The sequence below is a fragment of the Aedes aegypti genome, chromosome 2, assembly GCF_002204515.2.
Source record: "Aedes aegypti strain LVP_AGWG chromosome 2, AaegL5.0 Primary Assembly, whole genome shotgun sequence".
NCBI lineage: Eukaryota > Metazoa > Arthropoda > Insecta > Diptera > Culicidae > Aedes > Aedes aegypti.
The window spans coordinates 231,863,851-231,888,878 of record NC_035108.1 but is presented as its reverse complement, the minus strand read 5'-3'; the positions used below and the strand labels follow the sequence as shown (position 1 = coordinate 231,888,878).

General features: G+C 37.3%; 1 protein-coding gene across 2 annotated transcripts; it reads left to right on the top strand.

Moving 5' to 3' along the window:
• Positions 1 to 1,037: 1,037 nt before the first annotated feature.
• LOC5574373 (centromere/kinetochore protein zw10) lies at positions 1,038 to 21,204 on the top strand. 2 transcript variants are annotated; one of them, XM_021844407.1, is made up of 5 exons: positions 1,038 to 1,176; positions 1,245 to 1,281; positions 16,361 to 17,975; positions 20,396 to 20,661; positions 20,897 to 21,204. In XM_021844407.1, the coding sequence occupies exons 3-5, from the start codon at positions 16,373 to 16,375 to the stop codon at positions 21,116 to 21,118; spliced, it is 2,091 nt and encodes a 696-aa protein (XP_021700099.1). In that variant the 5' UTR covers positions 1,038 to 1,176; positions 1,245 to 1,281; positions 16,361 to 16,372; the 3' UTR covers positions 21,119 to 21,204. The 2 variants fall into 2 exon arrangements, with proteins under 2 accessions (XP_021700099.1, XP_001661425.2); XM_001661375.2 differs by lacking the exon at positions 1,245 to 1,281.
• The last annotated feature ends 3,824 nt before the right edge of the window (positions 21,205 to 25,028 follow it).

Below are 25,028 nucleotides of genomic sequence, written 5' to 3'. Positions count from 1 at the left end.
CTTCGCATTTATATCACCAGCATGCTGATGGTGACGATTTCCCACGGTAGGAAGATAGAATAATACGATCCGTGGGTATCTGCAGTGGATTTGACCTCTCCTCGCAGCAAACTTTCACGAAATCAAGAATGATTCGAAAAAAGTACCAAGTCCAAACTGTAAACAACAGGACCAGTACCTGTCAAAATTGATGCGTGACGTCACAGTGCAGTGGAGTATTTCCCATGCATCAAGATAGGCCAAGAAATTACTTGTCAGTAGCGAATCAGGCTTTAAGCTGAAAACTTAATCGTTTGGTCACCACCAGCTAGTGACCAATCGATTAAGTTTTCAGCTTAAACGGATGTTTGGTTCTCCAGATTTGTGCTCTTGAAAATTTGAGGTTTGGCTTCGATTCATCTTCACCTTAAGCGAAGTATGCATTTCCACAGAAAAGTAATCGCCTATCTCGATGCGTGGGAAAACTCTTGCAAGAAATGCTCAAGAAAAGCATTTTTCTTTGATCGCAGTACGCAGTTGAAAAGAAATGTCAATTCAAATGGAACTCACTGTAGGGAATTTCTTGACCATTTCTTGGGCAGAAATTTTTACTTTTCTTGAGCCGAACAGCATACCTAGCTTTAACCTAGATCACAGAGAAACAGACGTAACACACAGAACAAATCGCGATCAAAATCATAGTCGCGAAAACATGTACGCCCAATACTAAAAACACTGTAGGTGGCCGATGGACCAACAGGTGGCGCTAGTGTGTAAACGTCAAACACGAACAAAAACGACGCGAGCGCTGCGGGTGGTCGATTGACCACCTACCATATATTCGAATCGATCGTTAAAAAGTTGATCGATGGACAGCATTGAGAGTGTGACGTCTGTTTCTCTGTGCCTAGATTATGCGAGAGAAGATCGAAAAAGAATAAAAAAATCGATCATTTTGCGTTTCTTGCGCCATTATTCTAGCAAACGCCGTGACGTGCTATTTTGATTTGAAGAGAGATATTTTATTTTAGCGTGTTGAAAGGATTGACATTTTTGTTTTAATGTGTTTTTTGACGTGTCCGTCTGATTTCAAACGATACAAACACTACGTAAACAAGTTCCTTCTCTAACGATTATTTTTCTCATCACTCGGAATTCATTCCCGTATTTTTCAGAACAATTTCAGATCATAAAAAGGTATGGCCAACCATATTTGTTATACTAAGCTGCATTCTGTAGACTACTGAATAATTTATCATTTTCAGGTGAAGTAAATTTGTGTTGCTCGAAATAGAAGTTGAGGTAAGCGATCAACCAAACCCGGCCAGTGGTTTTCAAATCATGTATCAACAGAGCACTATAAAGTGCTCAAGTTTATCATATAGTTTCATATAAATACCGATTATTATAGACCCAGGCTTATTACAAGTCTTTGATTATTAACAACAAAAAGAATATTACCATATAAAACAAGGTTTTCGTCATACGAAAAACGGTTTTTGCAAAATCCCATGGCGAAAAGATCAAAGCTGTCGAAAATACAAGTCACCATTATTTTAAAAACAATAAATGCGAGTGTAGAAAGAAGTTGATGTGGTTTGTCGCTGTGTATACAGTTGCTCAATTTCATATTCGTGCAGTGTACTGTTTTCTCATCGAGTTTGGTTAAAATTATCGAACAATAGGGTCGATATACCAATAGCCGGCCAGCTAAGAACAAATATTTGTATAAAACCACAGTCTGTGATAAAGCTCAGGGTGTCTACTACCTGGAAAAACCTGGAATTATCAGGGAATTTTATTCAACCTGGAAAAAACCTGGAATTCTCAGGGAATTTTGGCTACACTCAGGGAAATTATTTTGAAGTAATAGTGCATGGTAGAATATGTCGTTTTTGTGAAACAAAATCTTTTCAATCAAAAAATTTTCGGCTGCGCCGCTTGTTGACATGTTTAGTCCTTTTAACGATTTTTATTTATTCAACTTAAACATGTTCAGTAGGGCGCGGCTTATTCTTCAAAAGCTCTCAAATCCAAAAATTCGTGTGCTCTACTGAATTCAAATCACATTATAAGAGAAACCTCAAAATCTGAGCCAAAAATATTAACATTTAAAGGTGGCGCAAGCGTTTTGATGGTGAATTTTCAAGTTACAAAAAATGACCTTCAGTGAAGTAAACATATTGTTATTTTTCAACCAATTTTGAAACTTTTAGCACCATTATCTTCCGAATTAAATTTATAAAAACTTTGTAGAACACCAAATTTGTCTAAAATCTAAAATAGTCTAAGTTAAAAATATTTTTATCCAAATTTTTCCTCATTTTACTAAAAATTATAAATCGATTCCGAATATTTTTACATGTTTTCAAAGCAAATTTAGTTGTTTTCAAGCTGTTCATACAACACATATTTCTAAAAAATGGTTTTGACTTAGCTATTCAACAAAAACTACCCAAAAACATGATTTTTTAATGAAAAAATCAAATATCTTTGGATTACTTAAATTTTTTCGCCGGAAATTGATTTATTTTTTCTATAAAACCTAAATATATAAAGCATCTTGCCTTAATTACGAGATGAAAAGTGCATATATTTTTTAACATATGCAGACATATTTATTTATTTATTTATTTTAACATCAAATTTTGAAAGAGGGAAAACCCCTTTGAGTGATTTCTTTCTTGAAATCTTTCTCAAAGAGGCACAAAACCTCTTTATCTTTTCAAAAAAACGTTACAATTCAAACTTAAAACTAGAGGCTCACACGGCAACAGACCATAACAGAGCCATAATCGTGGAATATGAACATCAATCCGATATTAAGTGAAGAGTATCATCAAAAGTCGGCGAGGGCGAGGGTTCATCAGAATCGAATCATTCTTGACATCTGAAAATAAATATATAAAAACAACAACAAGTATCAAACAAAATATGAGATCTCTTTTAGAAACTCAAATAAAATTTTCAATACGGGATAGCATTTAGTACCAAGTATGTCACGAACAGATATGGGAATAGGATGATTCAAATATACTATGTTGTTGATTAATTTTTCCCTCGGTAAAATGAATTTGCGACATTGAAATACAATATGATCAATATCCTCATAAGATTCTCCACAATCGCATAGATTAGAATCTTTGATGTTGATTCGATATAAATGGCTGTTGCAAATATAATGATTTGATATCAACCTTGAAAAAGAGCAAATGAAATTTCTACTGGCTGATATATTTTTGAACCATGGATAATTACTAACTTTTGGGCAAATAGAATGACACCATCGCCCTTTATCGCTAGAGTTCCAACAAACTTGCCAATCCAAAAGAGATTTTACTTTCAGTTTTGGATAGTATTCAAATGGTAATATGTGACGATTGTAGGTTATTCCACGATGAACGCCAAATTTAGCTAATGAATCTGCCTGTTCATTTCCATAAATCTTACAATGAGCAGGAACCCATACAAATTTAATAATAAATCCCTTAGAACTAAGATCAAATAATAATGTTTTCATCATAAATATAATATTATGAGTTTTAAAATTGAAATTTATCGTTTCCAATGCCTGTAGACAGCTTAAACTATCAGAACAAATGAAATAAATATTTGGTGTACAATCTTTGATCAAGTTGCACGCAAAATATAGAGCAACCAGTTCTGCCGAAAAAATGGAACAAGGAGATTGTAATTTAAAAAAATGACCCGACAATAAATTATATACACCAAATCCCGCAACATCTTGAATCAAAGAACCATCCGTATAATAAATTTGCGCAGGTGTGACTCCAATAAATTTACGCTCAAATAAAAAATTCGCAAAATGAGTATGTTGAATTTTTGGAACTTGTTTCAATTCATGAAACAAGGTGAAGTCAATGATAGGATGGTATGAGTGAATTGTAATTTTTGAATTATAAAAAGCATTTAAAGGAATTGTTTCAATTTGTTCACTAGAGCAATGAATGAAGGAATCTAATATTCTGCTCGAAGGATTAATTTCAAATAACGATTTCAAAATATTGATAATAGGATGATTGTTTGAGAAACAATTCATCACAAATTTGCAATTTAATTCTTGAAAGCGAATCTTAAGTGGCACTACTCCGGCAAGAACTTCAATTGATTGAGTATGTGTCGAATTCATAAGCTTCAAACAAACTCTCAAGCAACGAAGTTGTATTTTTTCAAGTTTGACAAAATATGTTTGTACAGCACTACCAAATGAAAAACAACCATATTCCATAACTGAACGAATAGTCGTTTTATAAAGTGTTATTAAATCAAAAGGATTTGCTCCCCACCAAGTACCTGTAATTGTACGAAGAAAATTAATTCTTTTGGCACAAACTTTTTGGATAAATGTAATGTGAGTGTTCCAATTTAATTTATAATCAAACCATATGCCAAGATATTTGTATATATCAACTTTTTCAATTTCAAGGCCATTAAGATATAAGTTTATAATTGTAGAAGAATGTTTTCTTGAGAAAACAATATATTTCGTTTTTTGAACTGAGAAAGAAAAACCATTTTCATGAGCCCACATATCAATATTATCTAAAGCACATTGCATAAAATGTCTAATGATCTCTCTGTTTTTGCCACTGATTGAAATAACATTATCATCAGCAAATTGTAATAAATAACATCCATTAGGAATAATGGAAGCAATGTCACTTGTAAATAAATTGTACAAGAAAGGACTTAGACAAGATCCCTGTGGAAGACCAAAATAACTATAACAAATTTGTTTGGACATTCCATCATGATAAAATTTCATAATTTTGAAAGAAAATAAATTACATAAAAAATTTGAAATCAAGTTTGGAATTTTCAAATTATGCATTTTATTATACAATAAATCAATTAAAACAGAATCATACGCTCCAGAAACATCAAGGAAAGTTGAAATAACATCCTGTTTTTTATTGAATGAAAGTTGAATTTGTGAAGTCAAAAGCGCAATACAGTCACGGGTGCCTCGACCTCTTCTAAATCCAAATTGAGAAGATGAAAAAATATTGTTGTCCTCAGCCCACAATTCAAGGCGATTCAAAATCATACGTTATAATAATTTACGCAAACATGACAATAAACTGATAGGTCTTCTACTATCAGCGAATGAGGGATCTCTACCAGGCTTGACAATACTAATAACTTTGATGAAACGCCATTCAAGAGGGATAATATTTTGACATAAGAAGGAATTATAAATCGAAAGTAAATGAATTTTTGCTTCCTCTGGTAAATTCTTGAGAACAATGAATTTAATGTTGTCAATACCCGGAGCAGTATTTTTGGTTATTGATAGAGCCATGTTTAATTCGGCCAATGAAAATGGATCACAAAGTTCAGGATAATAATTGAATGATGTTGTTTTAAAATTAATGAACGGAGGAACGAAATCAGGACATATTTTTGTCGAAAAATCATCAATCCATTTGTCCGAATATTCTAAAATAGGAGGAACAGAAGAATTATAATTTCTTAAATTACGGGCTACGGACCACAAAGGGGATAGCGAAGTTTCACTGTCCAAATTTTCAACAAAATTTTTCCAATAATTTCTCTTTTTGAATTTAGTAAGCCTTATGAATTGAGCTTCAGCTTTACAATATAAAAAATAATGATTTCTGGAGCCAGATCTGCGAAATAATTTAAAGGCATCTGATTTGTTTATTAACGAAACGGAACACTCATGATCCCACCAAAAAGATGGCCGGTTTTTTCTAACACTGCCGTTAGTTAATTTATTATATTGAGATTTTTGCAAACAATCAATTAACAATTTTGAAAAATTGTCGTAATTGTCAACTGGAGAATCTGAATTTATAACGTTGATCAATGAAATAGAAATAAGGTCTGAAAATTTCACCCAATTAACATTTTTACAAAGATCAGGAGCACATGGTTCATTAAAAATTTCATTTTGTTCAGAAGTATGTATATCAATTAAAATAGGTAGATGATCACTACCATTTGGATCATCAATGGTTTTCCAAGAGGTTTGCATTGACAAATTATTAGAACACAAAGATAAATCAATACATGAATGATTATTTGGAGGCACAGCAATCCTAGTAATCGATCCATCATTGAGAATATTTAAATTTAAATCATCAATCAAATCCATAATCAAAGAACCTCTACCATCAGTCTTTTCACTACCCCAAGCAAAATTATGTGCATTGAAATCTCCTAAAATATAAAACGGAGTAGGAACTTCATTCAAAACACTTTTAATTTGTGACAAAGAAAAACTTGCATTTGGAGGAATATAAAAACAAATAATTGAAAACTCAAATCTACCCTTTTTGATAGAAACTGCAACATATTCTAGCTGCGTTTGAATAGAAATATCTAAATATTTGAATTCAATATTATCACGAATTCCAATTAAAACACCTCCAAATGATGAATCTCTATCCTTCCGAATTACATTGAATTTTGGAATACGAAAAAAATTAGCTGTTCCTAACCATGTTTCATTTAAACAGAACACATCTACATCAAAATTGGTTAATAATACTTTCAATCTATCAATTTTAGGGACAATACTTCGACAATTCCATTGTAAAATATTCAATTTATTGGAATTGATAGAAGCCATTAAAACGAGAATAGAGAAGAAAAGAGGGGAACAAACGAATTCAATTTATCTAAAAGGGTAGCCAAAAATGGTAAAATAAATTTAATAATTTTTTTCCAAAAATCACTTAATCCCAAAAATTCTACAATTTCTTCCAAAATTTTCAAAATTGAATTATGAGAATTTTCATTTTCTTTATCACTAGTAGTATTGTTCGAATTTAGATCTTTTCTGTTGAATGTTTGTTCAGCGTCAATTTTTTGGAAGCCGGGAATATTATTAGAAGGAACTGATGCACTAAGGGGAGGGAAATTTACATTATAAGATGTAGATGGTTGAGGTTCAGATACATTATTATGAGCGTTAATAGATTTGTTTGAAATTCTTTTTCTTTTGCTGGGAGGTTTATAAGCAAAATAATTTAAATTTTCCGATGATTCAATGCCAAAATCTCAAATGTATTGGGAGCTGAAAAATTATCAGATGATTTCATGATTTCAGCATAAGACAAAAGATTTTTATGTTTAACTTTTGATTGAATTTTGATTGATGATCAATGTAAACAACACATTCTTTCAATGAATTGTGCTTTTGTTTACAATAAATACATAAATCTGATGTTTTGTTACATTCAGAAGATGAATGAGGTTCCCACATTTCGAACACTTCTGTTTGTTGGAGCAAAAACTAGAAGTGTGCCCAAAAAGAAGACATTTGTTACAATGCATGAGCTTTGGATAATAAAGTCTCACGCGAAATTTAACATTATCAACCATTACGTAATCTGGAAGAACGGAACCAGAGAACGTAATTTTGATGCAGTTTGAATGAACATACTTCGAGTCATTCCCAACAAATAATAATTTTGATAATCGAACACAATCCAAAACCTTAACAGGGGAAATGGATTTGTTCTTAAAAATTCCTAAACCATGAGATCTGATATCTTCGCAGTCTAAAGATTCGTCATAAATAATTCCATTGATTTCGCAAGCATCATAAGGAGCATAAACGCGATAGGAATTGAAAAACAATTTGGATTCCAGAAGAGCGTTGGCTTCATCTCTGGATCCAAAAATTACTCGTAACTTATCAAGTGAAATTTTTTTAATTTCTTTCACTGATTTGTACAATTTATAAATCTCAGATGAGATCAAAAGAACATTAATGGGTTTTTCTTTTTTCCGGAAAAAGATTACAAATGGTCCAGGAAAACTAGACGGATAAACCTTCACTCTAAAAGGTTTGTTCAATGAAGAGGATTCGTTAATCTGAACATTTTCTTTGGATCCCCCCTCTCCCTCATCCGTTTCCATAATGGAAACTCAACAATGGAAAAATTGTCAGAATTATTCTTTGGAGCAGGAGTAAGAGAAACAGAAATAAATAAAAAATATACTTAGCTGTCTTCAAATGAACGAAAAACCAACGCAAATAACAACAAACTTGAATGGACGGTGAAAGACTTGGGAATATTGAACGAACTACAATTCTTGAATCAAGCAATCCCAGCGAACAGCAACTCTTGAATCAAATAATCCAAGTAAGCAGCAACTCTTGAATCGAATCTACTACGTAAGTCCACAAAATCGATCAATCAAAACCTCGGTCGTAATTGGAATCTGAAAAAGATGAAAAAAATTGACAAGCGAAGAAAAAACCGTTTAACCCGGTCAAGGCCTACTTACCGAGTATATATGCAGACATATGTTTGTTTCAAAATTATTTAAAAATCGACTTTGCAACAATTTTTAAAGGTTTAACAAATGAGAAAAACTAGTTTCAGCTTAAGAGATAATATTTAACTGGCAAAAATTTAGAAAAACTGGCATTTTTCGTTAAAAAATCATGTTTTCGATGCATAACTTTATCAAGACATTTTTAATGAAATGTTATGTATGAAAGGTTTGAAAACAATTGAATTAGCTTCAAAAGCATGTAAAAAGATTTGGAATCGGTTGAGTTATCATGAAGTTATGGACAAACAAAATTGAAATTTTTAGTAAAATGAGGAAAAATTTGGAATAAATTACTTTTAACTAAAACTTGTTTTGATTTAAGACAAATTTGGTGTTCTACAAAGTTTTCATAAAATTAATTTTGAAAATGTTGCTGCTAAAAGTTTTAAAGTCGGTTGATAAATAAAAACGTTATGTTTACTACACTGAAGGTCATTTTTTATAGCCTGAAAATTCACCTTCAAAACGCTTGGTGGCGACCTTTGAATGTTAATATTTTTGGCTCAAATTTTGAGGTTTCTCTTTTAATGTATTTTAAAATTAGTAGACCTCACGAATATTTGGTTTTGAGAACTTTTGAAAAATAAGCCACACCCTAATGTTTAGGCAATGAAGCAAAATTTAAGATTGCCAAGTTGATAAAGGCTAGTACAGTTCTAGTTGGGTTTCATTCATGAGCATATGAAACCTAGTTGAAAACATTCCAATTTTTTTTCAAAAATAAATGTTTCGGTTCTTATACAAAAATAATAAACTTTGTAGGTAAAGAGAAAAAAAAGAACAAAATACTATATTTTGAAGGTTAGCAGATTTTTTTTTATAGTCTTGTCTATTTTAGTCTTACTATTTTAATGCAAGTCTCTATTTTTGGTTAAGGTTTGTAAAGTCTCTATTTTAATCAAGATGGCCACTAAACTCACATTTAATTGCAGTAAATCCTGGTGCAAATCTCTAGAGACTCAAGAGAAACCTACAAAGACTATTTTACGATTATTCTACAAGTTTTTAATGATATTTTTCTCAGATCCCGAGGAATGCTTCAGGAATTCTAGTAATTTTTCCAGTGATTTCTTCTGGAATACTTCCAGAAATGCTACCAACAATTTTTCAATGGATGCTTAGAAGAATTTCTTAAGAATTTGGCCCAGAGTTGCTAGAGCTTTCCACCGCTTCTACAAAGGTTTATTCCAGAGCTTAGCAAAAATAACTTGCAGTAATTTTTTTTCTTAAGTTCAAATAGATCGTTGTTAATATCTGACTTTGACGATGAGACAGGCACTTTCAGATCATTTGATAATAATTCTTGGTTTTCGTGGAATTATTACAAAATAACCAATTTTTTTCTTGAGTTGTTTACACACGTAAAACAAACAGATATTTTTTTTGAAAATACTTTTCGTTAGACTTTTTTTAAGTGTTTCAAAGCCAAACTCCTATCTTTGAAAATAAATGTTTAATCATCCAATATTAAAAATTCATTAAACACTTATGGATTTTAAAGAATTTCTTGAACCTGGAATTATTTTCCAGAACCTGGAAAAACCTGGAAATATCAGGGAATTCTATTTCTATAAATGAGTAGACACCCTGAAGCTGAAACGTTTTTATTTTTACGTCATCTGAAAGCTTTTCATCTTGGTTTTGAAGGAGAAATATGAAAACTACGAAAAATCTTATTTTTGTATTTTGGTAATATCGCTTGAGCCACTGGAACACATGTGCCTATTGTAGCACTATTTCTAATTTCTGTTCCTATAGTAGCACAAGCTTTAAGGCACAGGTAAAACACGAGTCAAATTCGTAATTTTACAGAACTTTTATATTTTTCATATGAACAATGGATATTACGAATGATGTAAAAAGTTTCTTGATTCTTCCTCTACTTAGTTTAATAAAACATAATTTCTCTTAGTATAAAGTGTTTAGCAGGACACAATTTGTAAAAAGATGAAAATAATGGGAATCCCATAACCCATGTATAAGAGTTTCCAATATTAAATAGAAAAAAGTACATAAAAGGAAAAGAATAAATATGAGCATAGATCTAATGTGATATTTTTGAATCAGAATTTTGTATAGATTTCAACCATAATTTTGTAAGCTCTCAAACTCAGAGATATTGAAGCGGAAATTTTTATTTTGAATCCTTCTGGATTCTGGATCGAACAAAGAAAGAATTAATCATTCTAATTAAATTCAAGGAATCTACCTACATAACAAAGTTATATCTAAACGGTTTTAAAGAAATAATGATTGAATTGTGGGCAAACACAAACCACCAATTAAAGTAAGAAAGAAAGAATCTATCATCCTAATTAAATTAAAGGAGTCTACTTAAAAGGTAAATAACCATCATCGTTTTACAAATTTTCGAAACCAGTTTTTTTGCTCTCTTGTAAGACGTAGTGGTTTGAAGGAACGGTAACGTTTATTGTAGTGTTAATTTCCATGTTGGGTGTAACAAACAGGTTCCTAAGGTCTATCTATAAAACCAATGGTGACTTTGATAACGATTACACCAATACCACCTCTTAATCGGTCAATCCAAGCAGTTTGCGAAATGCTTGGAAGTGAGTGGTATCGAGCGCCTTTGTGAATAGATCTGCTAGGGGAAGAGCACCAATTTTCGACCCATCACTAATTTTCGACCCATTCGTATAATTTCGGCCTACTTTGTATGAAAATCCGAAAATTGGCACAGAATTCTTGTGGGTCGAAAATTAGTGCTTTTCCCCTAGTTGGTTGTTTGACGGGATGGGTTCAAACTTCACTGTGCCTTTGATAACGTGATCTCGCAGGAAATGATGCTTAACATCAATGTGTTTTGCTCTCTTACATTCTACGTTTTTCTGGCATTGAAATACATCCATGGTTGTCCTCAAAGATGGTGAATGATTTATCCAGCGGTAAAACTTTCAGATCTTCAAGAATTCCTCTGAGCCAAATACCTTCAGAAAGAGCTAAACTTAATGCATCATATTCTGCTTCGCTGGATGATAGAGCAACCGTTTGCTGTTTTCTACTAGCCCATGAAACGGTATTTCCGAAAACTTGAAAAACGAAACCGCTTACTGATTTTCTGTCAGCATCGGCGAATCCTACCAGAGTCGGGGAACTTATTTCACAGGTGTATTCAAGTTTCAAATCCTTTGTTCCTTTCAAGTAGCGAGCTGTCCTCTTCAAAGCTTGCCAATGTGAGTTACGAGGATTTTGTTGATATCTTCCAAGGTATCGGACGGAGTAACTAATATCGGGACGAACACATAACATTGTGTACATGATGCTGCCTAGTAGCTCTCTGTACGGCTGGTTTGTTGAATCTCGATCTTCTATTGGTAGCTGGCATCCCTTTTCCATTGGTGTTTTAACGTAATTGCAGTCTTGCAATCCAAACTTGGTTAAAATGCGATTGATTCCAGCTTCGTGTGAAACACTATCTTCCTTGAGTTCTGACGTACTGAATCTTCATACCTAAGAAGCAGCCTCTGACATCTCCGCAATCCGTCATATGGAATTTTCTTGATAATATCGTTTTCGCTTCCAGTATTGCGTTCATTTGTTTTCCAAAAATAAGGACATCGTCAACGTATATAACAATATATACATTACCTTGTCTGTTGGTCTTGATATAAAGGCAATAGTCATGTTTTGAACGTGAAAATCCATTTTCAAGAAGTGTTTCATTTGTTCCAACAACGAGGACTCTGTTTCAATCCATATAAAGATTTTTGTAATTTACATGGTAGGTTGGAAGCTGCTTCTACGCCATCCGGTACTACCAGATAAACTGTTTCTTCCAGTTCGCCATGTAAAAACGCTATCTTGACGTCGAGTTGCATCTTTTGTTAAACTGCTACAGCCAGGACGGTCCGAATGGTTGCCATTCTTGCTACTGGTGCATAGGTTTCACTGTAATCTAGACCGGCCTTCTGTTGAAATCCCTTGTCAACAAGTTTATTCCGTGAGTCGCCCATAACCTCTTGTAAAATAGAAAACGCAGTGGTTATTTTTATAAAATTCCAACCGAAAGAGAATTTAATTCAGAATACTATGAAAATTCCGATTTATATCATAATTATGTTAAGATTCCGACTATAATATGTGCTATGAATTCAGTGAAGTTCGATCAGAGAGCAAATAGAAACAGCAGTTTTCGGTGCAAATAGGATTCTGTAAAGATTTCAATAATATTAGTCGGTGAGAATGTTAAGATATCGGCTGTAATCCTGTAGAGTCCTGTTGGTTTGTTGTCTTGTAAACATTTCAAATAGAACCCATAAGGAATGCCAACAAGTAGTATCATTTTGCGCCAACTATTACAACGCTTGCTTCCAACATCTCATGTCAGTGTGACTATTGTCGACAGTCTAATTTTGTTCGTCTTATTGGTTTGCTGGAAAGGGTCGACAGTACATACGTATAGAGATGCTATGAATTCAGTGCATATATACCATCTACCAGAGCTGGGCACAGCTTTCATTGTGATGGGCGAAATGCAGAGGCGCGTGATTGGGTGACGGCCAATCGACAACAGAATGTGCAAGTTGAGGATCAAAGGCCGTTTCTTCAATATCTGCATAATCAACGTGCACAGCCCTCACCTAGCAAGTGACGATGACGATAAGGACGCTTTCTACGCGCAGCTGGAACGTGAATACGACGGCTGCCCAAGCCATGATGTAAAAATCGTTATCGGAGATCTCGCTCAGTTTGGCCAGGAGGAGGAATTTAGACCGATTATAGGGAAGTTGAGCGCTCACCAGCGAAACGAAACGAACGAAAACGGCCTACGACTGATTGATTTCGCCGCCTCCAAAAACATGGCCATACGTAGTACCTACTTCCAGCACAGCCTCCCGTATCGGTACACCTGGAGATCACCCCAACAAACTGAATCGCAAATCGACCACGTTTTTATCGATGGAAGACCCTTCTCGGACATTATCGACGTCAGAACCTATCGCGGCGCAAACATCGATTCGGACCACTACCTAGTGACGGTTAAAGTGCGCCAACGACTCTCCGTTGTAAACAACATTCGGTACCGACGCCCGCCACGGTACAATCTGGAACGACTCAAGCTACCCTAAGTCGCAACTGATTACGCGCAAAGCCTTGAAGCATCGTTGCCGGAAGAGGGAGAGCTCACCGAAGTCCCTCTTGAGGACTGCTGGATTAGTCTCAAAGCAGCCATAAACAACGCAGCGGAAGTTGCCATTGGGTTCGTGGAAGCAAATCGACGGAACGGTTGGTTCGACGAGGAGTGTCAGACGGTTTTGGACGAGAAGAATGCAGCGCGGGCGATGATGCTGCAGCAAGGCACCCGTCAAAACGTGGAACGATCCAAACAGAAGCGAAGACAGCAAAACCATCTATTCCGGGATAAAAAGCGCCGCCTGGAAGAATTGGAGTGCGAAGAGATGGAGCAGCTGTATCGTTCTCAAGAAACACGTAAGTTCTACAAGAAACTCAATGCATCCCGCAAAGGCTTTGTGTCGCGAACCGAAATGTGCCGGGATAAGGATGGAGGTATCTTGACGGACGAACGTGAGGTGATTGAAAGGTGGAAGCAGCACTACGATGAACACCTAAACGGCGCAGAGGAGGAAAATCAAGGTAGCAGGAGGAATGGCTTCATTAGTACGGTGGATGAGGGAGACGTGCCAACTCCCACAATAGGTGAAGTTAAGGATTCTATCAAACAGCTTAAGAACAACAAAACAGCTGGAAAGGATGGTATTGGAGCGGAACTTATTAAAATGGGACCGGACAGGTTGGCCACTTGTCTGCACCGATTGATAGCCAGGATCAGAACAACTACCGGAGGAGTGGAAGGAGGGAATAATATACCCAATATACAAAAAGGGTGACAAGTTAGAATGTGAGAACTATCGAGCGATCACCATTCTTAACGCAGCCTATAAAGTGCTTTTCCAGATCATCTTCCGCCGTCTATCGCCACTGGCAAGCAGATTTGTGGGAAGTTATCAAGCCGGTTTTGTGGACGGGCGATCGACGACAGACCAAATCTTTATGTTGCGGCAGATCCTCCAAAAGTGTTGCGAATATCAAGTCCCTACGCACCACCTATTCATCGATTTCAAAGCGACCTATGATGCCATCGACCGCGAAGAGCTATGGAAGATTATGGACGAGAATGGTTTTCCCGGGAAACTGACTATACTGATCAAAGCAACGATGGATAGTGTACAGTGCTGTGTGAAGATATCGGGTGCATTATCGGACCCGTTTGAAACACGCAAAGGACTTCGACAAGGCGATGGTCTTTCCTGCCTCCTGTTCAATATTGCGCTAGAAGGTGATATGAAACGGACGGGCTTCAACATGCGGGGCACGACCTTCAATAAATCCAGCCAGTTCATCTGCTTTGCTGACGACGTGAACATTGTCGGTAGAACGTTCCAGGTGGTTTCTGAACAGTATACCAGGCTGAAACGTGAATCAGAACGGGTTGGATTGAAGGTAAATACGTCGAAGACGAAATATCCGCTGGCTGAAGGAACCGAGCGCGATAGAGCTCGCATTGGCAGACGCGTGACGATCGACGGGGATGAGTTCGAGGTGGTGGACGAATTTGTCTACCTCGGATCATTGATAACGTCGGATAACAACTGCAGCAGAGAAATTCGAAGACGTATCATTGCCGGAAGTCGTGCTTACTACGGACTCCTCAAGACCTTACGGTCTGGTAAACTTCACTCCCGTACTAAGTGTACCATTTACAAGACGCTAATAAGACCGGTAGTCCTCTACGGGCATGGGACGTGGACAATGCTTAAAGAGGACCTGCAAGCGCTAGGAGTTTTTGAACGACGTGTGCTTAGGACGATCTTCGGCGGAGTATATGAGAACGGCGTATGGAGGAGAAGAATGAACCACGAGCTTGCGCAACTCTACGGTGAACCCAGTATCCAGTCGCCAAAGCTGGAAGGGTACGATGGGCCGGACACGTTGTGAGAATGCCGGATAACAATCCTGCAAAAATGGTGTTCACCTCAAATCCAGCCGGTACAAGACGATGGGGAGCGCAACGAGCTAGGTGGTTTGACCAAGTGGAGCAGGATCTTGGTAGTGTGGGGCGATCGAGAAATTGGAGGTTAGCAGCCATGGACCGAGTTAGTTGGCGTAACATTGTGGCGCAGGTCATGTCTTGAATGACGTAGAGCCAGCAAAAGTGAAGTAAGTGTTTTGATAGAAAAATACTATGAATTTGGTGTTTTGATTTTCTACTATCAAGCTCTATAATAACGTGTGGTAGTAACCTGAGAGAGACTCGCGAAGAGGAAAAATATCAACGTCATATGCAGCCCAGATTTCGCTGTCACGAAACGTCAAATGCAGCCCGTCGTGAAAAAGTGAAAAGTATTGTATTCAAAATAAATTATTATTAAAAACCTGAATCAGTGGAGCAGTTTTTCCAAAGATGCTGATAAATCTAAACACAAGACTAGTTATTTATAATATCTGCTACGCTTGCTTGTATGAGATTTTACTCAAATGCCGTTTATGCTTCGGTGTGATTCAAACGTAATAGTTTTTTTGCTGCGATGGTCATGTGAGAGCTTGAACGGCTTGCTCAAGATTGATGTAAATAATGAGGGGAACAAGAAAAAAAACTCAGCAATCGCAGAAAAAGAAGACCGTCTCCGCAAGTCTCGTCTCAGGTAGTAACCTGGGATAGTAACATATAAAAAAAACTGTTAATCGATCTGTGTTAATAGAAACATTAGCTATGGATTATAACGGACCACTTAAGAGCCAAAAACAAAAAATAAAGAAAAATGTTGATTTGGGATTAGTAATAATTGTTATATAAAACAAGATTTTAAAGTCTAAGATGCCGATATCCCTTCGATATTACTCTTAAAATTGTTATATGTTTATGAAACTCATGCAGTATTCCCAAATATCATTCATATAATGTATCCAAATGTATTCTAGATGTATTATATGATGTAATTATTTTACCAAAGATGAAAGTAAAAGCTTTTCAATGCCTATTTGTTGTACTATATATATTTTTCAGATTCGTTAAAAAATGGCTACATTAGATGAAACTATGGAGGTGGAATTTCTGAAACAAGATTTAGATGCCCGGAAGCAAATCAGCCGGATTGTTTCCAAAATAAAGGACTACCAGGACAAAGTGAAGGAAATCGTATCCAGCTATTATGTGGATTTTCTACCAAATTGCTACGACAACATGACTATTATGAAAAACGGTAAAATGCTGGAAGAGGAAATAAACAAAATAGTTTCGATGGTCAACCAAGATACCGCTTGGCAATTGTCGATGGCCCAGGAGCACATTCAGCAGCATCGGGAGGAACTGAGCGAAGCGATCGTCGGTTACAAGACATCGTATAAATTGCAGACTATCCACAGTTTGTTCGAAATGATTCCGAGAAGCGGCGATGACTACCAAAAATTGATCAGTATTTTGGAGAAGATCAAATCCTTGCTGAACGATGGCAGTGATCATGTGCTTCCAAAGCTTGAATGCTATCAAAGCATTCGGTTGAGATATCATGAGGAATATCAGATACTGCTTTACAATTTGAATAAGAAATTTGAATCGTTGATTCAGTTCAATGAAAAACCATTTCAGAACACCAAGGCCATTACCATAAAGATTAAAAAGAATGAAGACCAATTACATCCAGTAATTGTGGCACTGGTCAATACAAACTACAACGTCCAAAGGATGTGTAAGTTCCTCATGGATAACGTTTTCGAACCCATAATCACACGACCGGTTTCCCTTACATGCAACGATGATGATGGAGACTTTGTCACCATTCAACTTTCGTATCAATTGAAGTCGACTGACGAATTGAGACCAAACTATAAGATCATATTTCAACGGATGATGGAAACATTCTATTGCTTGGGCCACATGAATATCGTAATTTCCGAACGGCAGTGCATTTTCTCCATTATCGCGAAATACATCAAGGGATCGCTGTGTAAACTTTTGATCGAAAACTGTCTGCAGAACGATATTCCAGACACCATCGATGAAATGAACGAATCCAGCATGGTGCAGTCGATTCAAGAGTTCAACAAGTTTCTCACAGAGATGCTCTTCTTGGATCACGAGAACGATACCGTGCTGGATGAATACGCTTGCAAGATAGGATTATTATTTCAGAAAAAGTTCTGCACAAATATTGTGTCTACGGCTTCGGACATAATGAAAAAGGATCTGCACGATATGGTCCTAGTTGAGGAGCGCGAAACACATTTTTCGAATGGTTCGGACATGTTTTCGAGCTGCATGGTTTCAAAGAGTACGGTTGAGCTGAAAAAGTTACTGGACAAAATCCTCTCGGAAGTATCCGCCGCGGAAAAGGAATTATCGGAACGGTTGATGAAAACCATTGCCACTATTCTTCAACGTTATTGCATTGAAGTGGAGCAAAACCACGAGAAATTGCTCTTGAAGATTCCTCAGCAAACTGCACTTTATCACAACAATTGCATGTACCTTTCATTCTGGCTGCAGAAAAATGCTAGCAAATTAGGCGGCAACAACTCGTTCATGTTGATCGGAAGTGCACTTAGAGATCAAGGTACTAAAACTTTCAACAATCAACTACAAAATCAACGATCACTGCTCCTGCAGTCGCTAAAAGGATTCGGTAAGTTGCATTTTTATTCTAAATTCACATATAGTAACATTCACATGTGGGACGGACCTGGTGTAGTGGTTAGAACACTCGCCTCTCACGCCGAGGACCTGGGATCGAATCCCACCCCCCGACATAGTCACTAAAAATTTATAGATGTAGTTCATTGGATGTAGTAGTTCATTGAATATTTATTCACGCATGAACTCTGAAAAGAAAAATATCGAATGATATTTGTATGTTACGTTGATGGCACCCTTCTTGATGATAGATCTGGTGCTGGTGTATATTGTCGTGACTTAGGATGAATCCGTTTTACTCACTTGGTAAATCATGCACCAAAGACGAAATAAAGACGTCTATGTACCTTACAGTTGCCCAATAGTTCATGGCGCGTTATCGAGTGTGGAACCATCGGATCGACTAGAAATGGTACCCATATTGAGCTCGACTCTATTGCTTTACACCCGATTCTGTTTTTGTACGGATTTTTTTACACGGCCGTGCAAAAAAAGTTTCCATACATATTTTTTTCGCCAAAACCTTATTTTTGCATGAAACGTCGAGAAATGGTGTTACTTTTTTTGCACGGTTTTTGAAATTTTTAACTGAAAACTTTTTTGCACGGTACGCATCCCCCATGCAAAAACAGAATCGGGTGTATTTTGTATTGCACTGCACCAACACATACACTCAGGCAAATGGACTATCGATAAACATAGGAACCCCTTATGAAAATTCGTCACAAGAAATCGGATTGAAATTCATAAATTTGCTTTATGAAACCAGAATTTGAAAATAAAAAACGTTTACGCGGCAACCTGGAATCGAACCAAGAACCTTGCGATCGATAGGACCGAGCGTACACCACGCGCCTATCGATGCCTTGATATGGAATGATGCTAAAACGATACATAAAGCGTTCGTATTGCAATAATCGTTCCACCTTTCAAAGGCAAAATGTATGAAATTCGATAGTCCAGTTCGCTGCGTGTAGTAGTCGGGTTCAGAATGGGTACAACTTCTAGTACTACATTCGGTCCCTTGGTACTACCTCAATACCCAAGGTCGACAGATCACTGTACACTTTGCTCAGCATTCTGGCATGTTGTTGCTCTATTACCTCATGTGCCAACAAATATTAGGCAATTTCAAAGGACATGAACGTATTTATTTATTCTTTGGTGCATGCACAGGGCTGGAAGCTGTTTTTTTTGGGACTTGGTCACTATTTTAAAAGGTTTGTATCTTCATTGGATACTCTCTAAAGCTTCTTCTTTAACCAAAATGGTATCTACTGTCAAGTGGATAATTATTTATTTATGATTGCAGAGGCTCCTTGGGAAAAATCAGGCACTCTTACACGTTCATAAAGCAGGAATTTCATCTCAGAATCCTTGACAAAAAGCATCAGGAATTCTTCAAGTGATTTTTTCATAGGTTTCTTCTAGAACTCCTTCAAGGACTCTTCCATGGATCACTTCAGAATTCCTCTATAGACAACTTCACTCATTGATTGTCTCTAGAATTTATCCTGAAATTCTTCCAGAGATTTTTCATGGAAACCTTTCGAACATGCAGTTTCTCGCACTGGCCGCCGAACGGCGACACTTATGTTTGCATTTCACTCACTGATCGCGCTACGCTCGGTTCTCAAATTTCTCAAACTTCCAACACAAGCGCATGGAAGAATGGTAGTCGAGAACTGTCAAAACGTATGGAAAATAATAAAAAACGTAAATTACTGGCGTGAAAAACTAGTAGAACAAGTAGTGATTAGAAATCAAGCGTAATGTGAATAGATAACTTTTTGTTTTTAGTTCATCTTCCGTGGTGCTTTCTTTGCTTCGGGATTTCGTTTTTACTATCACTGAAAAAGAGCCATTGCTTTTTCAGTTTTGAATATCGCCCTATTGGGTCCTAAAATTTTTAATGAAATTTTGTTTTTATTTAATAACTCGAAAAAGCATGTTACTGTAACTACTTTAGCAATTTTTCCCGCTTAAAAAATGGCTATATCATGTTTAAACTTTAATTTAAAAATTTGGTCCATAAATGAACCTTGACACTTAAGATCATGTTTGACGTTCGCTTAGTCGACAAAAACACCACAGGGGTTTTAGTTCGACCACTGGGGTTGTTCCTATCTGACATTTCGTAAGGTACACGGAAAACAAAATACATCCAAAATTTGAGTTTAAGCCAAAGGATGTGACAAAATCTAAAAAAATGGTTTTTGGGCTTAAACCAACGGAAAACATTGGAAAATTGAGTAAACATGTGTTTGTGGCCTAAACTTAAGCGTTTGGCACTAAAATTGGGACAGGGCTTTAGGACCCTATTATCTTGCACTGTTTCCATATTTTGCAAGCTTTTTTTACAAACATTAAATATGATTCATTCTATACTAATGATGATTAATATTTCCACAGAGCTTAGTAACGGTATCGTCGAATTGGGACCAGAACCCTTGAAGGCTGTTAGACAATGCATCCGACAGTTGGATTTGTTGAAGAGCGTGTGGCAAACCGTGCTACCAGAGCATGTCTATAAAACCAGTATTGGAGGACTGGTTACTGCTTTCAGTGCCGAGATTATAAGAAGGATTTTCAATTTGGAAGATATTACCGCTGAAATCGGTAGTGGATTAGTCAGCGTAATCGATGTAATCAAAGAAAAGGCTCCATTGCTGTTCAAGGTATTGAATAACTCTTACACCCTAAAATATAACGTGGCGATAAATGTGAAGTTGATATATAAGATAAGATTTGATATATCGTAATTCTGCCGAGTTTAATTTGAAAATAGCTATAAATGTGAGTAATATATCTTAACTTTAAAATTTGTCGACATATAACTTCACTTTTGATCGTCAGTTGGTTTTGTTGCGAGGAATAGTGAGGTAAATCATTTAAATATTTTTTATATTATAGGACCCCACGGACATAACAATTGTGGTAAAAAATTGGACAAAACTTATGCAGTTGCACAAAATGCTTGACGCATCTCTAATCGAAATCACTGAACTTTGGGCGGAAGGCAAAGGACCACTCACATTGAATTACAAGGCTGAGGAGATAAAACACCTAATTCGAGCACTGTTCCAAAACACGAAACACCGACAAACGTGTCTGTCATCCATCATTCAATTGTAGTTATTTCTGTCTGGTACTGTATTAAAATTACAATCATTACAATAAAAAAACAATACTAAAAATGTAATTGTTATTTTGCAATACAATTTGTATGAACAAAGCTTTTTATTTACCTTATTTTTTACGAGAGTTTGTTGTATTTTTGTCTGTGGCATACAAACCTATTGGTCTATAGGTTATGTTCAAAAGAAAGGAAAAGATCAGCAACAATAAAACCAAATCCGAGGCATAATGTCATTTGGCATTACCATGTTAAAAACACTGAACTATAATATTGCATAATGATTGTCGTATTCTCCATATCACGCATAGAAATTTCGCTAGGTTCGCTAATTGTTGAATTCAACTCCTCAAGTTTGTTAACTGGAAATCCTAACTATTTATGAGATTGGCTCACTTTAAAAATTTTACAGTTGTAACGCGCAGCAAAACAGAGATAAAACAAAAAGCACAGATAAACAGACGTCACACTCTCAACGATGTTCGTCGACCACCTTTTTAACGGTCGATTCAAATATATGGTATTCCACCACCAGCAGCGCTAGCATCGTTTATGTTTGTGTTTGACTTTTACTCACTACCGCCACCTGTTCTCGCGACTATGATTTTGATCACGATTTGTTCTAAGTGTTACGTCTGTTTGTCTGACACCCGAGTGGCGATGCCTGCTCCCAAATAGACCACGTGCTGGTTGATGGGTGACATTTCTCAGATGTCATTGATGTCAGGACCTTCCGAGGCCCTAATATCGACTCGGATCATTATCTCGTTGTAGCTAAAATTCGGGCGCGGTTAGAATGGGAAGAATCAACGTTGCTGGAGACGTCAACAGCCTGTGGGACCCTATCCACGAAGCTGTGACAACAACGGCGCGGGAAGTGATTGGCAATGGTCAACGACGAAGACGACACGACTGGTTCGATGAAGAGTGCCAGAGGGTGACAGACATGGAGAATGTACATGCCGTATGCTTGTGGCCGGTACCCGACAGAACAGAGAGCGGTACAGGGCAGCGAGAGCTGAAGAAAAGCGAATCCACCGCAGAAAGAAAAGGCAGCACGAAGAAAGTGTGGTAGCTGACGCTCAAGAAAGCATGAACCGGAATGATATGCGGAGATTCTATGCAACGGTCAATGGTGCGCGGCACAATACCGTATACCAGTGCCCGTCATGTGCAATGATCGAAAAGGGAATTTGCTGACCGATAAAACGGCGGAAGCTGCCAGGTGGGGGAATTACCCTACTAAATTCTTCGTACAAAATTCTATCGCGCATACTGTTTAACAGACTGAGACCGCTCGAGAAGTCCTTCGTCGGCGAATACCAAGCTGATTTTCGTGAGGGCCGTTCGACAACGGACCAGATGTTTAGCTTGCGAATGATCCTAGACAAATTCCGGGAGTATAACTTGCAGATTCACCATTTGTTTATTGATTTCAAGGCAGCGTACAACTCAGTGAAAAGAAATGAGCTTTGGCAGATTATTGGGTTAATTCTACTAGTGGCGTGAGGTGACAATTGTCGGTGTCGTATAGCGAGGTGACTATTCTCGACTGGAGTGAAGTGACTCGCCGTGCAAATCAAATGAAGAGCCACTTCACTCGAGTCGAGAATTGTCGCCTCGCTATACGACACCGATATTTGTCACCTCACGCCACTCGTAGAATTAACCCAAATGTCTGAAAATGGTTTTCCGGCGAAACTAATTAGGCTGATACGTGCTACGCTGGATGGTTCGAAATCAAGTATTCGGATCGCAGACGAGGTGTCAGGGCCTTTTAAGGACTACGTAACCAGCTTAGGTCTCGCAGCTTGCAAACGGAAACAAAATTCGCAAAATTATACAAAACATTGATTCTTCCGGTGGCTCTCTACGGGCACGAAGCGTGGACGTTGAAAGAGTCAGACCGGAAAGCTCTCGGTGTTTCCGAGCGTAAAGTGCTGCGGACAATACTCGGTGGGAAACTCGAAAATGGTATGTGGCGCAGACGCATGAATCACGAGTTGTATCAAGTGTACAAAGATGCGAATATTATCAAGCGTGTGAAATACGGCAGACTTCAGTGGGCTGGTCACTTGATGCGAATGTCGGAAGAAAGAATTGCAAAAATAATATTCAGCAGGGAACCTGGTAGAGGTCGGCGGCTTCGGGGAAGAGCACGAATACGCTGGCTGTACGCAGTGGAAGAGGACCTGGCGACCCTAAACGTTCGGGGCAACTGGAGAAGTTTCGCCCAAGACCGACGAAGATGGAGCTCTACAATGGGTTTGTTCATATATTTCATAACGCTAAAATTGTCATTTTTGGCACCCACCCACCCCCTCGTAACGCTTTTTGTATTGATAGTCTGCTATTTTTGTATGAGTCGTAACAACGTTTGGACACCCACCCACCCCCTAAAGCGTTATGAAATTTGTGAATGGGCCCTACGCCCGTAAATGGCGTGACGTTACGCTGTAGCCATCAAGGTAGGTATGGATTGTCCCCCAACTGACCTGATATTCATGCCAACAGTAGCAAAATAATTTTAACTCCTATAGGAGTAAAGATAATGCTACAAAACTACTTATTTTTACTTTTTGAATATTTTTCACCCAACATTGCTTGCTTTCTGAACTTGTTTTGTTTACTTTCAGCCAAGCTACGCAGAAAAAAAGAAACAGTTCTCGCATAACTTGTGATCTCGCCCTAAAAGCCATTGGTAACCGAGTGTGTAGCTCTTTGTTTCTAAGCAGATGAATGGACCAGGATGAAAACTATCACCACTGGGAGATAGTAGAGGATCTTTTCTTCGTCGTAGCATTGTTGAATAACGTTTAAACCCATTAGTTTGCTCGGTAACAAGCTACACACTCGGTTACCAATGGCTTTTAGGGCGTGATCACAAGTTATGCGAGAGTTGTTTTACGGAATTTGACCAAAATTGTATGGTATAAAACCAATAAACAATACAGTGTTCTGTTACAGTACATTATATTGTTTTTCAATGGATCATTAAAATAACCAAAAAGGCCGCTATGGAGAGCATAGATAGCGCCACCGTAGCCTTGTGTGTTTGACAGAACAGCAATGCTGTCACAATGTTAAATCCCATATACAGTGGCGCCTTTGTTTTGATGCGGTGAGCACTAGCAAAAACTATCTTCAATGATCCATTGTATATTCATACAAGAATAATGTTGCTTCGACATTTAATTACAATACGCTGTATTGTATCCAATACGTTATATTGTACATTAATGGTTTATTCAATTAACTTGCCTTGATGCTTATTCATTCATTTGCTCAGAAACAACGAACTACTCACGTGATTACCAATGGCTTTTAGGGCGTTATCCCAAATTATGCGAGATTTCCAAAAAATATATACTGCTTCGCGACTAAAAATGGATAAACCACCGTGCGAAGTTCGATTTTTGACCAACTTCGCCGCGTCGCGAGAATAGAGATAGAAAACTATAGAGGACGAATGTCGCTGCTGTTCCCTTTGTTCTCGCTCAGAAACATGTCGGGTACATAAGTGTCAAACTGCATACTTTTTCGCGTTGACATTTATAGCCCCGCCTATCTCCACCAGCAAAAGATGTTCCTGCAGCGACGCCAGCGACATTCTTCCTCTATAGTTTATTACCTCTATTGTCGCGAGTCACTTCGCTATAGTGCGCATCTATGCTCTCCGCCGTGTGTATTATGCGCACTATTGAGAATCGAGTTGCGACGCGGCGAAGTTGGTCAAAAATCAAACTTCGCACGTTGGTTATTGACTTCGCAGCACCAATCTGGAGTTCGCCGGTTGGACATCCGAAGCAAAGTTTTGAACGAACTAACCAAAGACAAATTAAAGACCTTCATGTCCCTTGCAGTTGCCCAAAATTTTATGGCTCATAAGGTAATCTAGAATGCCGTGAA